Source organism: Gossypium arboreum, chromosome 4 (genome assembly GCF_025698485.1).
Source record: "Gossypium arboreum isolate Shixiya-1 chromosome 4, ASM2569848v2, whole genome shotgun sequence".
In the NCBI taxonomy this organism is placed as follows: domain Eukaryota; kingdom Viridiplantae; phylum Streptophyta; class Magnoliopsida; order Malvales; family Malvaceae; genus Gossypium; species Gossypium arboreum.
In genome coordinates, this window is record NC_069073.1 from 113,212,537 (window position 1) to 113,228,938 (window position 16,402).

A 16,402-nucleotide genomic window follows, 5' to 3' on the forward strand; every position below is an offset into this window, starting at 1 on the left:
ATTCCCTAAATCCCTTTGATCACCTCTATTTCATGTCCTTATCCTCTCATTCTTCTTTTCAATTTCTAATTTCTATTCCCTAACTAATTCCCTCTTTTCATTCTTACTTATTTACACATTCTCGTTACTCATTTTTGGTATATTCACCCATCTCACTTCATTTTTCTTCAATTATCTTTTAGAGAAGTTAATATATACCAGCTTTATAGCATGTTGTGGGTAATTTTTTTTAGGTAAATCATATATTTATACAAGGTATACAGGCATTAAATAAACTATTTAAAATACCCTTAAATTATTATTTATTATTTTATAAAAATAAAAATATTTTAATAATTTTTACTTATATAGATTAATGAAACTAACTCAATAAGTATATATAAAGAGATAAACTTTAAAATTATATATAAACTTTAATTCAAAGTACAATTTAATTCATGAACTTAAATTTGATACAATTATACATATAAAATTTTAATTTTGATTCAATCATACATATTTAAAAAATAAATATATTAAATTATTTTTATATGTAATTTATTTAAAATGATATAAAATCAGTATAATTTTCATGAAGACATAAAGGTTGAATGGTAGAAGAAGAGGTGATTAAAAAGAAACCAAAGTTGATTAATGGTGTATTAAGAGAATCAAAGTCATTATTGGTTTGAGAGGGTTAAAACCCAGCACGTGTAATTAAATAAATACAGAAGAATTAATAGACCAAAAAAGGGAGTGTAAAGGACAGAACACTAGGTGGGGTGGTACCTGCGAAAAACAAGCAACGAGGAAGATAAAATTTTTAATTTAAAATATTATACTTAGGGTAATTATTAATTTTGAAAAAATTGGATGTTTTTGTTATTGTTAATAAAAATCTGTGTGCACCCTTCCTAGAAATAGTAAAGATGCTGTTTGTCCAATTCCATCCGTCTTTTCAAAGCCGGTTGAAGAGGGAGAAAAGAAACATATTTTTAAGCTGTTGTTATTTATGCCGCCGGTTCGGGAGATGTGTCGGATTTGACGGCGCCTTCCTCCATTGACCTCCGGTCAGTTTCCCTGCTCGATTCCGACCATTCACTGGCACGTCCCTCAATAATATTTCTTTTATTTTGACCAATTTATCTTATCTGTCACCACGATATTTAAACGAAATAATGGAAAGAGGCAAGTGAAAAGGGCAGGGGGCAGGGCACCGAAGTGGATTTTCGAATCCCAGCGACTATTAACCCTCTCTCCTTTTGCATTAAAATATTAGATTGCGGGGATTTCTTAGTGTGAGAAAGATTTGATTTGAGAGAGAAATTTTATATTTTAATATCCATTTTTCTTTTCAAAAACATTACACCGTATAAAATGCCAGACCATTGAACCAGGGGTGGAAGCCTTGTTTATTAAAGCCCTTCTCTTTTTTCGCTCCCTTTTTCCTTTTTTTGCATTACAGAAATCTCCCTCTTTGATTTTGTTGTCTCTGAGATGGCTAGGAACGGTGGCGTTGCTTGGATGAGGACGACGGAGAAGATAGACGGCTACGATCTTTCTACGTCTGATACCGAAGAAGTTCATGTTCTTGCCGTTGATGATAGCCTCGTTGATCGGAAAGTCATTGAACGCTTGCTCAGAATTTCCTCTTGTAAAGGTTTGTTCATCCAGATTCCCTTCTTTTTCTTCGACTTTTTTTTTTTAAATTAATTAGTTTGGATTTGAATCGAATGGGGGTTTGGTTTTGGATTTCTGCAGTGACGGCAGTGGATAGCGGGAGGAGAGCTTTGCAATACCTGGGATTAGATGAGGAGATTCAAAAGAAAGAAACGAATGGTTTTGATGTGAGTACTAATAATAATTGCAATTTCATCACAAAATTTCCCAGATATTGATTTTTCTGACCTCATTTGTTAGCTTTTTTTTTTTTTTTGTGATTTTCAGGGTCTGAAGGTTGATCTGATTATTACCGATTATTGTATGCCTGGAATGACCGGCTACGAATTGCTCAAAAAGGTAAAGGAATCTTCAGCTTTTAGAGAAATCCCAGTTGTTATCATGTCATCTGAGAACGTTATAGCTCGAATCGACAGGTATTGTTTTTTTAAGTAACTTTTATGGCCTTAAATCATTGAAAAAAATTGGGTTAAAAAAAAATAATGGATCTTGAAATTGTTGATAAACAGATGCTTAGAGGAAGGAGCAGAGGATTTTATAGTGAAACCAGTGAAATTATCAGATGTGAAACGCATAATAGATTACACGACCACAGAGTTAAGAGAGGGAGAACAAAGAGAAGGAGCAAGAGCAAGAAGAAGAGGAATCAACAAAAGAAAGCAAAGAGAAGGAGATGACGATCTGTCATCATCCCCACCGTCCACTTTATCATCATCAACATCATCGTCACCATCATCCTCGATTCAATCAGCAACAGCACCGTCGTCTCCTTCAACACTGGATTCTCCCACCAGACGTCTGAAAATGACAAGCTCTGAATAGAGCAGCATATTTTACTACTAATAAAAAGGATTTCAACTTTTAGAAGACTAGACCAAACCCCTCCCTGCAATTCTCCCGTTAATATTTTTTGACGGTTTTTGTTGCGCTTTGCAAATTAATCAAAGCTCCCTTTTCTTCTTCTTTCTAAGTTTTTGTACTTTCTGTTAATTATATTTATATAATGTAACAAAATGGGATTCCAATTACTAACTCAGATTAAATTATATTTATTCTTCTTTTTTTACATATATTTGAGGCCAATTTCTTTTGGGTTTGGCTTGGAATGGATGACTCTGATTAATTTATTTAATATTTTGTTATCTATTTATGATCTAAATCTCTAGGGGATTATTATTTTTTCATTAGATGAAATATTTAATGAATTAGATCTAGTAGATAAAAAAGAAGAATCAACTGACAAGAGTGAAACATTGTTTTGATACAGTGGCGAAAGATTTACAAGTCTGGCTTGACGTCAAGTTGACATTTTTTTTTTAATAATTATAATTATAATTTTAAGGTAACTAATATTTTTTTAATATTTTAAATATAAATTTAAAGTGAAAAGACTACATTGACAAATTTGATAAACCTTTAAGGGCTCATTGTCGTATTATCCCGTTTATAGTTTGAGAAAGTTCAATGTATCACATTTGTGCCAAAAGCGCCATATGAATCAAATTTATGCCAAAATGTCACTTCTGTATTGCCTTTTAACATAAAATGTCCCTCATTCTGTAGGTAATCTTTTACCTATTTTGCTAAATAGTATTATTACATTTAATCTAATTCATTATTTATTTTTTTGGGTATTTGATATAAAATGAAAAACGAAATCCCAAATCTCTTGAGACCTAAAATGAAGAAAATAAAAATAAAAATGAGGAGAAATGATAGGAGAGGGAATATGAGGAGGGGAATAATAATAATAATAATAGGGGGGGAGAGGTGTTGGAAAAGGGGAAGGAGATGTTCCCTGAAGAGGGGACTAAGTGGGAACTACCTCTCTAAGATTATGTATTTATTTTGAGAGGAAAATGCAGAGAGCTTTTTCAAGTGAATAGAAATGGGGATGGCTATCCAAGGCCAAGGGGGGAGACTCACTTCCCTACCACTGTCACTATTGGGGCATAGCTGCTGATACTGGATAGATCTTTGGACCCTACATTTTGGCTGTCAGACTTTGATTGTTCATATACTCCTCCAACACCTTTACCCATCACCCAAATTCCACTGCCCTTGCCCCTGCCCCCCTCTCCGGTTTATTATTATTATTATTATTATTATTATTATTATTATCTTTTAATACCCAACTTTTGTTTTCCACCTTTTGCAAGGCTTTAAACTAAATTAAAATTAGATTACTCATAAATAGTATAAGAATTGACATCTTCCTCCATGATTTTTTTTTTTTTATTTTCTTGATAATGGGAGGGTATAGGGATTTGACTTTATACCATTAAACCTCATTTAAATTATGATTTAGTTGTTGTTGTTGTAGTTAAACTATGTTGAGGTATTACAAGGACAAAAAGAAACAAGGAAGGAAGAAAGAAAAGATGTAAAATCCTAAGAGAGGAGAGGCAGAGCATGACCGAACAAATCAATGTCTGAGGGGCGGGAAGGGTCGGAATGTTGAGTTTACAGATTTTCATAAAGGGCCCAAAACAAGACAACTGCTCCAGCCTGCCAGCCCGCTGGCCTTGCCTTGTCTTGTCTTCTTTTCCCCTTACTTGCCAGCTGGCTCAACCTCTCAACTTTTTCTTCCTTGCCCTTGTTCTTTTCTTTTATTGTTTTTCCCTTTCAGATTTATTTTTTAAGAGATATTCCCTCATCCATTAGTAGTGCAATGTTACTTACCAATATTGTATCGAAATTTTGGTCCTTGAGTTTTAACATTAAATTTCAATTTAACATAAAGCATCAAAAATTTAAATCTTGATTTCTTTGGAAATTCTTTTGGATAATGCCAATTCTATCAATTTAAAAAACGACATACATTTTTTTTTAACGCACAAATATGCCAATTTCTATAATGAATGCACGAATATGTAATTTCTTGACTATAATTATAATACATACCACACAAAGAAACTATTAAAATATATATATTGCAACTGCTGAGGGGACAACAGTAATGTACATTTGACGGAATAGTTGTGCAGCTGAAATAACATTTTCATGCCAAGAGAAAAAGGCATTAAAAATTATGAATGAACGTGACAATCATAATCGAAACCATATGACAGACAATAAATCTCTCTCATTTCCTTGTTTATCAGCTGATCTATTTACACAAAAGTATTAAGGTAGGACAAATGAGAAAAATTTAGGAAAAAGTTAAAAAAAGAATTGACTGTAAACAATAGGCACACATAAATCGTTAAAACTCCACACAACATTTATGGTTTATGTTGAGCATAGATCGATGTGCGAATGGCCTGATGTGGGGGAAGAGCTTTGCCATTCACAAGCACTTGCTCCAAGAAATCCACACGAATTGACTTGAATTTGTAACACTGCAATCATTTCACTCATCAAATTACTCAGATTGCAAATTATATATAGTTTTAATGAGAACCACAAACACAGATTTCATGAACAGGTCATCAATGCAGCATGTTCATACTTTGAGCTCCTTCTCCCCACCAAAAAAAGAGTAAAATCTAGGAGAAAATACCTTTCCTTTCCAAGAAAAGTCAATGTTACGGAAATGGGGTTCCAACAATGTTAGTTGATCTCCTTCTTTAATCTGTGACCAGAAGGTTTAATTGATTCATATATACAGCTCTGAATGACTGATAATTAGAACCATATTTCAAAAAAAAATGAGAAAAAGTAGTCTTGAGGTGATGTAAACACTGAAGCAGAATACTTACCGCGTCATTGCGTATACCATATACTGATAGCACAAAGCAACTTTGATCAGAATCGCACACCAAAAAGTAACTGCTAAACCAAAATAAATTTAGCTCATATTTTGCTTGACAACTCATCAGGTAGGAATCGAGAGGAAAATCTAACTTATAAATAAAAGCAAAGAATGGTGCATAGAAATTACAAGGCATTAAAGGTACTCGAGGAGACAGGTGCCTAATTTAATCCACTCTACCTGGGCAGTAGGTTGGGTGGGAAATCCCCCTCAGAATTACTGAAAGGAAAATACCCTGATATTGGTTCAAATCCAATTCAGGTGATCCTATTCAGAATTGTATACTCGGGAGTTTCATAGAACAATATAGTCCACAGTATCAAATGCAATCCTATATCATCTTTCAACCCACAACATCAAATTTGATCCTATACTTTAGTTCACAGCAATGCACTCTCATTCAGTCGAAAGAATTTTTCCTTCCCATAATAATGGCATATAACTTAGTTAAAACAAGGTAGACTCCACCAAATTCTGCTGGTTGGCAATTAGCATTTTAATCTCAAGAAGCAGCACTAACATTTTATATAGATCCCACTTGGAACTTACTTTTAGCCCCTAAGAAACCCCAATAGCAATTAAGTTTGCCGCAATATTGCAGACTAGCAAGTTGCTTGCGAAAGTCCATCTAATGATTTAGAAAAATTGACCATATAGCACAAATTTTGAGTATCTAACAACACAAATGATCTTTAAATTTGCTTACATCCATAACATCTTGAGATTATGGCTCCAAAGGACAAGTCATACAAGTTATATATGCTAACATAGGATAACTTTATAAGCACTGAAAAAGGAAACTCAATAAATAGAACAAATGGGGATTCAAGTAGATCTCTTACAGGGGGGTGATGTTCTCATGCTTAACAAACAATAGCACTTTTCCCAGTACAGCAACTGCTTTATTTAGACGTTCTGACAGCGCATCTAGAGTTGCCCTTTTATATGAGGAATTCACTAACACAAGAAGATGCAAATAAAAGGTACTCAGTGTATTCCAAAAATTGATAAAAATTTTAGCACGTAGCTCACTTGAACTTTATATAAACCAATGACTAAAACACAGTAGAAAGATCGGGTTGCTTACAATTAACAGCACCAATGTTGGATGCTAAAGAAGCAAGTCTTTTAGACTTAGAATGTCCCTGTACAAACCTATCTATCAAATTTTCAGTGGAAAATGATATTTCACAACAACCACACAACATTAATCAATAACAGTAAGGAAAAGCAAGAATTCTCCCATACTGTGATAGCCAAATCACTGAAAGTGTCTGAAACTATACTTTGTCACTAGCAGTTCCACAAAAGAAGTTTGCATTAACCACATTTCTCTTTCAAAAGCAATCCATGAACGCATGTATATCAATGTGAAAGTGAAGAAAAATCAACAAATTTGAAATAGATGTTCACAAGATTATTAAGAAGAGACAACAATAGAACCAAAGACAAATGAGTCAAAATCATTGGTTTGAAAATACATATTTAAAAAAGAAACAAATCTGTGCAAGCTGATCAGAATACGGGGAGTTATTTCTCCAAAGAGAAAGATTACTGAAAATAAATCACCAGGAAAAGGGCCATTGCATAAGATAACTGATTCGGAATTTATCCATGGCCATTCTATTGGCTTCTCAGAGAGGAAAAAGAAAACATTACCCTCAGCAAAATCTCTAGTTTGTTGAGGAGATTGACCATCTTTTCAACCTCTTCAGAAGCATTGAGACTAGGATCCTTTAAGGCAGCAGCTTCAAAGCCAGCAAGAGCCCTATCATAATTCTCTAGATATTTGTTTACCTGAACGTAGAAAGTCCATAAAAAACCATAGCAGAAATGACATGCAGCACATTCTATCATGTGGAGAAGAAAACCCTTTATTCGACCAGTTTACAGCATAAGATAACTTTATTAAAGTGAGGTATGCATTTCATCTGACAAGAGAGTAATTTTTTCAGCCTATCAATCTTTGAAACTGAAAAGGGAGCCATATACCAACGTAGTAGTCATTTTTCATAAACAGATCAGGCACCCATTATCTAAAAAGCTATTTCTCAGCAAGATTTTCGTTCGAAACACACTCAGATTATGTTTGATAACAAGGATTTGAAATTCAGAATTAATGTAAATTGTGCCATAAAACATATGTAAGTATAACTTTCATGAATCATTTTTAAGTTTACAGATTTGCTAGAAGCATTATTAGTTAATTTGAAATCCATAAGGTATCTGTGAATTTAAAATTCATCTTTAAATACCTTTTAAATATATAGCAATATTAAATCTTAACTAATCTGTGCATATGTGGTCATTTCATTCTCATTATTTATATAGCAAATGAAATTCAAATTCACTCTCAGATTCATCTTTCCAGACGTAGGATCAAAGAAAAAGGTGGATGGATGTAGTAAACTCACAGTTGCACAATTAAAATACAGGTCCGGATTTGATTTCATTCTTTCATCCTTTTCCTGGAACATGCAATCAAATAATTAAACCACATCCCAAACATGAATACATTGTAACATAATTGCATAAATATTGTAAGTAGAAATATATGAACCGATTAAGAAAAAAAAAACCATTATTGACGGTACACTGACTATCATATGATAAGACTATATAGTTGAAAATTGCAGTGAAGTTCTCAAGCCACCAACTTACAGCATTTTGGTACGCTTTTAAGGATTGAAGAAGTTTGCTATGATCCCAAGTTCCGGTGACAAAAAAACTTGTCAGGCAAGCATTTCCCAGATTATCTGTCAGAGAAAAATGATTCCATGATCAGCATTCACAGTTTGCATGGTAAAAACTTAAAAGGCTTCTAAAATAATTAAAAGCAAAGGCAATAATGGCATCTTCTAACAAATGCACATATAATGAAAAATGAAAACACATGTTTTGAAGTCAATTACTGAATTCGGGATTTTTTTTTTTTGGGGTGGGGGGACTAAAATGCTCAACTCGAAATAGTTCAGTGACCAAACATAGAATAGAACTTTAAATGTTTTTGTGTTCGATAGGAGTCGTACACTAATCATAATAAAAGTTAGGCAACAATATCAGGTTATGGTATTTTACCAAATTTAGAGCTCCAAATGTACATTTTAATCTTTTTTTTCCAGGTGCAATTCAATGGCGTCATACTTTCACTTTTGGTGCAATCTCAACATTTTAAAGTTAAGAATACAGTTATTTAAAGTAAAAATGTTTTACAAGTTGCAACGTTTATTAAATGTCACAAATTATAAAAAAAACAAACTTTTGTTTGTTTCTTTCCATTTCCCTTTTGATATTTCAGGGAAAACATTAGGAAAAGAACCCATCCTCTCAAATTGCAGAGTTCAATTACATTTTACCCCAAACTAATAATGCTTTGTTAACAAATAATAGCATCAGAAAATAAATTCTTTTGACACAATATTCTTTTTCATCCCTACGTGACAGGAAATGTACCAAAAAAAAAGCTTAAATTAACATTGCACCCAAAAAAAAAGTAGTAAATTTGTATGTACAATCTCATACAAATGGTAAATTTGACCATTACCCTAATTAAAATATAAAATTAACTGAAGGTACAGACTTTTGTCATACTTTGCTTCAGACTCATATTTAAGGCTGAAGAAAATTGGATACGTAAAGTTTAAAGCATGATACAGGTTTGAAGAATCTTACACCAAGAATTTCCATCCTTGACATCCAAAGTTATGGCTTCCCTGGCATGTTGAATACTTTCCTCAACCATTTCTGCCTGATTATCCGCACCTACAGAAGACAGAAAACCTTTGTAAGAAACAATGAAGCATCTTTGTTTATGATAAGACCAGAAAAAAAGCCCAAATAAGAGCAACCGTATTGCTTGATAGTTGATAATATAGTTTTCCAAGTCATTTTTTAATTTCTTTTGCATGAGGGGAAACCCTCAAGGTAGTTCTGAATACTCAACTACCTAAAAACAGCCACTTAGATTAAAATAAAGGCACTTTAAAATGCATTAATTTAATGTAACAATAGTTAAGCATATTTATATTATTTCTGGCCTTCGATACTTCTCATCCAAATTCAAAGAATTTTGACAGTTAAAATTTTCTGTAACCAAACAAGATAATTTTATTTTAGAATTTTAGAAATTCTCTTTAATGAGATCCCTCCTCGAGCTCAAGCATCCAAAGCACTATAAGTGAATTGATCTTCATGCCAAACTTTATGCCACCAACAATGTACAGAGGGAGTGCACACCAAGCACTAAAAATGAGGATATATCATGACCTAAAAGCATCAACAATTTGATAGGTATCTTATTTTAAACTGCCATTAACAAAAGAAAAATGTGGCTGCCCCTCAGTCAAAGTAGAATAATAACTGCTTCCATTGAAATCCAGCATTTTATGGGTTTAGTAGTAAAGCAAGGATCCAACAGAAATTGCCAAATGTGCCAGCAGCAAGTTACCCTGCCTTAAGGAAGCGATGTCTTTTAGACATGGATAAGGAATCAAAAACAGCTAAGACATACAGAAGATCAAGAAACCCGTGGGCTTATACCAATATCAAGCATGTCAATTTGTTCATCAGCTCAAACAAGTTGGTTCCATATAAATCACAAGAAATTCTTTAATACATTTGTGATTAATTTCTCAGTAAACATAAACTCATTTTTGAAAGAGAAATTCTACTATGTGTTTTGCCTGATTTCTCAGGATCAGATTCTCAACTTCCACAACCCACCTAGCTAAGCATTCCAACACCACTTTAAAAAATGACTGATTGACTACTGCTAATCCCTGAAAGGCTGATTTTAAGTTCAAAAACGGATAAGTTGGCTTCCGAACTCCATAAGCATCCAGAAACAATGCATAAGAGAAGAACCAGAAGTGATTAAGAAGAAAAAAAAAGGAACAAAATCCCTTGCCTTGAGCCATTCTTCTTTCCAGCATTGATAATTGGCAAAGTATCTTCTTATTCGGGCCCTGTATGATACAGAATCAATACATACAATTAATTGATATGAACTATAAAGAAAGTATAATAACTAAAAACACACACTTAAAAGTAAAAACTCCAATGTGGATTCTAACCTTGCTTAATGCAAGATTAAAGCAGTTCTTTGCTGAAGTCAAATCTCCCTTCTTCCAAATGCAGTTACCCAAACAAAGCCAAGCATCTCCAAGAGATGGATTCAGTTTAACCTGGACAAGAAAAAATATTAGATAAAAAGCATAAGCCTTATTCAGAGCCCAAGTATTATAGCAAGCCATAAAAACAAGTGAACACTCTATTCCTGCTTACTGCTTTTGAAAGATGATCCTCTGCTTCCTTCCTATAGTCAGGCACTACATCTAATATCTTCCCTCGTAGATACTCATATGCTGCACGCCGTGCAGGTAATTTTCTTTGTTCTGTAGTAAAAGATGTTTAGTTAAATGTTTTAATGAGCCAAAAAAGTTTGATATAAACATAAGGCTAAAAAATAAAAGATGAGAATTTCTGGTCCCATTTCTGTTTGTAATTCCATGGTGCTGTTGCACATCAGCAGATTATATCCAACATGATCAAAATATATATAAGAACACCAATCTAACAGAAATATATAGGTTGAAGTACGAATTCACTCCCTTCACCATTTTAATTTGACCATTTAGACTCTCTCAGTCAATATTAACGAATTTAATCCTTACACTATTATTAAAAGTTACTTGAAAGACAATTGAGAAAAACTCTACTGTTAATTTGGATAATGCAGCATTTCGGTCATGGCGTGGCATGACATAATGGTTAATCATCTATATCGATATATATATATATATACATGTACACTTCTATAAAATCCTATAACAAATTTCACGATAGTTTGATCTCGAGAGTCAAAGTAACAAAAAAAATTTATAAGAGCGCAAGTATTAAACTCAATAAAAATTGGAGCACAAGCATCAAGTAAAACATCCAGTTAGAATAGTTTAGAGTTAGTAGAAGTGCCAAATTCTGACATAAACATTTGTATAAATTTCTAGTAATAGGTATTTAAGTCTTCAGTGTTCTCAAGCAAGAAGCTTCAAATCCGCATTCAATGCAGAGTTGTTGTAATCGCAGAGGGATGGCAGCAACAAATTTGATAGCATAAATAAAAAGTAGAACCCAAACCATTTGGTTGCAAGCAAGAAGAAAAAAAATGAACAGTATGATTAGGGAAAATACCAGCAGGAATGGAATCGAGGAGATTGAGAGCGAGATCGGATTCGTGTTGCAGTTTAGAGGTTTTATCATCGGGGTTTTGAGGGAAAAAAGTGTCTCTAATCTCGTACAAATCATCAGCTACTTTTGTGGCTTTTGCCCATACATCATCTTCTTCTGCTGCCATGTTACTTCGCCGGCAAAGGGAAAGGGAGGAAGTTGGCAAAATGAAAACAAAGCCCGAACCCCTCTAATTCCAGCCCTGGACTCCAAACAGTTTCATTTCTGATTAAGCCTCGTGCAGGAGTCATCAATTCTCTAGTGATTCGCTCCAAAACGGCACCGGCTAAGCTCGATGAAAACAATCGGTTTATTTTCGTACTCCATTTTAACTTTTAACCTGGGCGGGTGAACTTGTGAGCTATCGATGATACCATCTGCGGTTTGAGCTCAATTTAATTGGATTTTCAAAAACCAATCTTGACAAGTTTGTCCTTTACTCATATTAATTATAAGACCTCCAAAATTTTTGAAAATTTGGGTTTGGTATTCAAGCATCATCTCTTTGGCTTTCTAGTGAAAACAGTTTTTTTCTACAAGAGTGATGACCTCTGGTGGGTATTCTGGGTGAAGGTTTGGGGTGACAGTGTAAGGAGTAGGTGATGTGGATGTTGAGGAATAGGGTCTATACATCATGATGGGTCTGGGCCAATAAACTCTTTTATAGGCTAGGACTTTTGGATTTTCTTTGGGCCTGGAGAGTAAGTCTGCAAGAATGTTTTGTTTGCCAGGGATGTGCTTAACTTTTTTTGGTTGAATAGAAGGAAAGCTAATTACATAGCATATGTAGGCCTAGAATTAGTGCCTAACAAAGTAATGAGTTGTTGGAGTTGTATGAACCTGTAATCCTTGCTCTTAGTGTCACGGGGCTAGATTGAACTATGGCCCGTGACACTAGGATCTTGTAAGAATCGCCAATGTATGTGTAGCAGTGTTGGACTCTTTGTAAATGTGAGTAACATGGACTATCCAATTCCTATGTTGAATTTGCTTGATGCACAAGGTCAACGCGTAGTTCCCATAGTTGTCATCTTCATTGGTATAAGCTTGGACAACAACTTTGCTATCACTTTCGAGAAGAACATGGTTAGCACCTTTGGACCAAAGTAGCTGCAGACCATAAAAAATCATCCACGGTTCCGTCACAACCGCAATACAATTGTTGATGTTCCTTCCATAGCCTATAACCCATTTACCATGTTGATCCCTAACCACCTCCATTGCTGAAGCAAGACACAAATTGGAACAACAACTACCATCGGTATTCAGCTTGACCCAATTCACTAGTGGAGCTTGCCATATATCTTGACAAGTCCTACCATTTGGAATTGTAACTTCCCCTTCACTGATATTTAAAGTCCAAAACCAACAGGTTCTCAGAAAAGAAAAGAGTTCAAGATGCACCCCTTTAAAAATCAATAAATTCCTTTGCTTCCATAGTCTCCAAATAACCATTCCAAAGATCATTGGCCAGTAGGCATTGTGAAAATGAAAGTCGAAACTGTTTTGTAGATTCATATAGATCCACTAAGAGAGATGTATCGAAAAACGAAGATGGTACCTGAGAGGAAAGAAACTGCAGCCACGCCCTTCAAGCTTATTGACAGTTTCGTAGGATATGCAGAACAATTTCCTCAGTCGCAACACAAACACAACATGATGGATCATCCGTGAAACCACGCTTCTGTCTTTCCTTATTTGTAAGTAACTTGCCTTAAAGAACCATCTATAGGAACTGATTGATTCGTTGGGGACCTTTAAAATCCCAAAACGTAGTCCATATGTGACCCCTTATATCCGACCCAGTTAGAGGATCTGAATATAAAATGTCACATTCAAATGCCGAAACAACCTATTTTACTTTATTGGAATGGTAGTGTAGTGGTAAAATTATTTTTTAAAAAAATTTCGGCAGCATGTCTGCTTATTTTACATAAAAACCCCGACAAAATTTAGATGTCACAATATATTCATATTCAAATCATCTCTCAAATCAATAACACATCAATATTCTAAAACATAACGCAAACTAAGCATATCACATTAAAACCATTTAATTAACTAATAATATTATGGTTATAGCAACAAAAAGTTACTTTTTTATGTCACAAATACATATTTATAGCCAAATGACTTTACTAAAAACCAAGTACAAGCCAACTTGAAACAAAACAAAATATACAAACTTTGTTGAGTCTAGGATTTGTCAGTTGGATGTTGGTCACTCTGAGTACAAAAACTCAAAATACACCTAGCCTGCATATGAAAACAAGACCATTTGGTGAGTATTAATTTCAAATGGTATTACTATAACTTACTCAATATAGCATGACATTTAAATAATTGGACTCAGTTGATTTATTTCTTCCTTAGATCAATTCAAGTATGTTTTATATCAAAGTTTATCCAAAACATTAATATACACATGTATCCCAAACAAACCAAATGTGATATTTTAACTAACCAATCTATTTTAACAAACTTATTAAAACTTTTTGCTAACGATGTATGCAACCTTTTTCAATTTTGTCTCATTTTTTCATATTACATTACATTACCAATTTATATCAAACAATTCTTCTTGTTCAATATTGATGTTTGCTAATACATAGCTCGGATCCAAACTAATTTACAGATCCTATTAATACTATAATTCGGTACCCAGTACCTCATCGATACATCCGAACTAAACAAATTATGTTCAGTGCTCATCGGGTAATCCAAAGCAATAATCGTGCCCAACACTCGGTGATATGTCTGATGGTCAGTGCGCCTGGCACTCATTGACCTATAGTCGAAGTAATTTTATATTGTTACATCTGATGTAAACAATTCGCGCCCTGCGCTCAGCGGTTCAGCCGAAATAGTAATTGTGAAAGCCAGAATTGGGACGTTCGAAGGAAAATGTGCCTAAAGCTCATCGACTTATAGTTGAAGCAATTATTATTACTATTATTTTACTTGATTCTATAACTCAATAAGTATTCTCAATTTTTCCCAACAATTACTACAACAACCCATGGTCTAATTTCATTCTCAGTTCAATTTCCATTCTATTGATCTCAAGAACAACTTTTCTATTGAATGTCATTTCATATAAAATATGGCATGATTTGTCTCACGTTCAAGCTAAATGCGCAACTTTACTATTATACTATTTCAAATTTTTATGCAATTTAACTCTTTATCACAATAATCAATCTCAATATTGTATTTCTAGTCAGACATTCATGCATAACTTCCTTTGTTTTGAAAAATTTACCTAACAATGAAATTAAAAAGAAAAATAAATAATAAGTTGAGTTATGGTGATACTTAATTTGCTTCGGTTTAAACGATGAGACATTAGGTGTCAACTTATTTTAGTGCTGGGCGCAATTATTTGCTTTAGATTTATCCGATGAGGCACTGGGTGCCAAACTGGTGTGTTGGTTAGATCCGTGTATCCGTCTGAGTTCGAGTTGTGTTAATAGGGAAAGTAAATGGTAAACTTGAATTATTGAATTTGAAATGACAAATGATGTTGAAGTGGAAATGCTACTGAAATAACAAATGACATGAAATGAAATATGTATTAGAAGTCAAAAGAGAAATAGAAATGTATGAATTGAGTTTGCCATGTAATGGTATTAGTAAAATGTTTAAGATAAAATAATATTTGTATGATATTTCACATTTGACTTGATACTAGCATAGCATTATTTAGTTTTAGTTGAGCATGTAAATGTATTTGTATTTTGCTAATAATGTTTGGATATAGAAATGTAATTGAGTTATACTCAGCATACATTTTAACTTGTTGTGCAGGTTAGGTACTTTTTGGTTCATACATTGACTTAGCATCCAAAGATAATCCCCAGACTCAACATTTGGTGATGTTCCTATTTTGTTTCTTGGCATGTACCTAAGAAGTCTTTTAGGTTATAAGCCTATTTTGTATGTTAATGGACATTTTGTATTTTGGTTGAAAATATATAATTAATGTGTTTATATAGGTTAGTATGAATTTAATAAGTATGTTAGGTGCATAAATTGAGTAATGGTTTCATGTGGTATAACTTTAATTAGTACAAAGTAGATAAGTAATTGCATATATATAATTTTAGTTTTAATATGTATATGTCCATATGAGCTTGTTTTTGGTCATTTGGAAAGGTTTTATTATGGCATTTGAAATATGGAAATTTTATATGTATGCTTTATGTATGAATATACGAATTTGAATGTTGTTAGTTGGTGTGGAATGTGATATTGTTTCAAATATTGAATTGTGGTGTTAATGAGGGCACATTGGTTGGATTTTAAGTGTTTGAATATATGATATTATTGTCTTTTGATTGCTAGGTAAATTTAGCATGGTATAAACTCTTAAAAGATGAAATTTTATCATTTTGATGTTAGGTATCGATATTTTGGCATTGGTATCGATACTTGACCATATGAACAGTTTTTTAAAAAATAAAATGCCAAAATGGTATCGATTTTTATTTAAGTATCAATACTTTTTCATAAAATATCAATACCATAAAATAAATATCGATATAATTGATTTTCAGGTAAACAGAATTGAATTTTGGTATTGATTTTCAGAAGGTATTGATTTGTATCGATACCATCTGTGAATTCCCAATATTGACTTTTAACTTCATAATTTTACAATCCAATCTTAGTATATGCTTGTATTTTATAATTAAGTCCTTGTAGAATTATAATTATTTAATATATTTAGTTATATTCATAAGTTATTGATAAATAATTGAATTT

General features: G+C 33.2%; 2 protein-coding genes across 5 annotated transcripts; one reads left to right on the forward strand and one right to left on the reverse strand.

Moving 5' to 3' along the window:
- The first annotated feature begins 724 nt into the window (after positions 1-724).
- On the forward strand, positions 725-2,705 carry LOC108458217 (two-component response regulator ARR5-like). Of its 3 annotated transcripts, none has more exons than XM_053026507.1 (5): positions 725-1,083; positions 1,485-1,639; positions 1,741-1,826; positions 1,927-2,075; positions 2,169-2,705. In XM_053026507.1, exons 2-5 carry the CDS (start codon positions 1,504-1,506, stop codon positions 2,479-2,481), a joined length of 684 nt encoding a protein of 227 aa, XP_052882467.1. In that variant the 5' UTR covers positions 725-1,083; positions 1,485-1,503; the 3' UTR covers positions 2,482-2,705. The 3 variants fall into 3 exon arrangements, with proteins under 3 accessions (XP_052882467.1, XP_017613015.1, XP_017613014.1); XM_017757526.2 differs by having other exon boundaries at positions 726-1,049; XM_017757525.2 differs by having other exon boundaries at positions 726-1,639.
- A 1,952-nt stretch (positions 2,706-4,657) lies between these two features.
- Positions 4,658-12,073, reverse strand: LOC108457825 (uncharacterized). Of its 2 annotated transcripts, none has more exons than XM_017756982.2 (13): positions 11,603-12,073; positions 10,697-10,806; positions 10,486-10,596; positions 10,320-10,377; positions 9,086-9,175; positions 8,075-8,169; positions 7,828-7,881; positions 7,073-7,210; positions 6,501-6,558; positions 6,256-6,370; positions 5,361-5,433; positions 5,162-5,233; positions 4,658-5,000 (listed from the first exon to the last, which is right to left on the reverse strand). In XM_017756982.2, exons 1-13 carry the CDS (start codon positions 11,763-11,765, stop codon positions 4,884-4,886), a joined length of 1,254 nt encoding a protein of 417 aa, XP_017612471.1. In that variant the 5' UTR covers positions 11,766-12,073; the 3' UTR covers positions 4,658-4,883. The 2 variants fall into 2 exon arrangements, with proteins under 2 accessions (XP_017612471.1, XP_017612472.1); XM_017756983.2 differs by having other exon boundaries at positions 5,361-5,430; positions 11,603-12,072.
- Between the last annotated feature and the right edge of the window lie 4,329 nt (positions 12,074-16,402).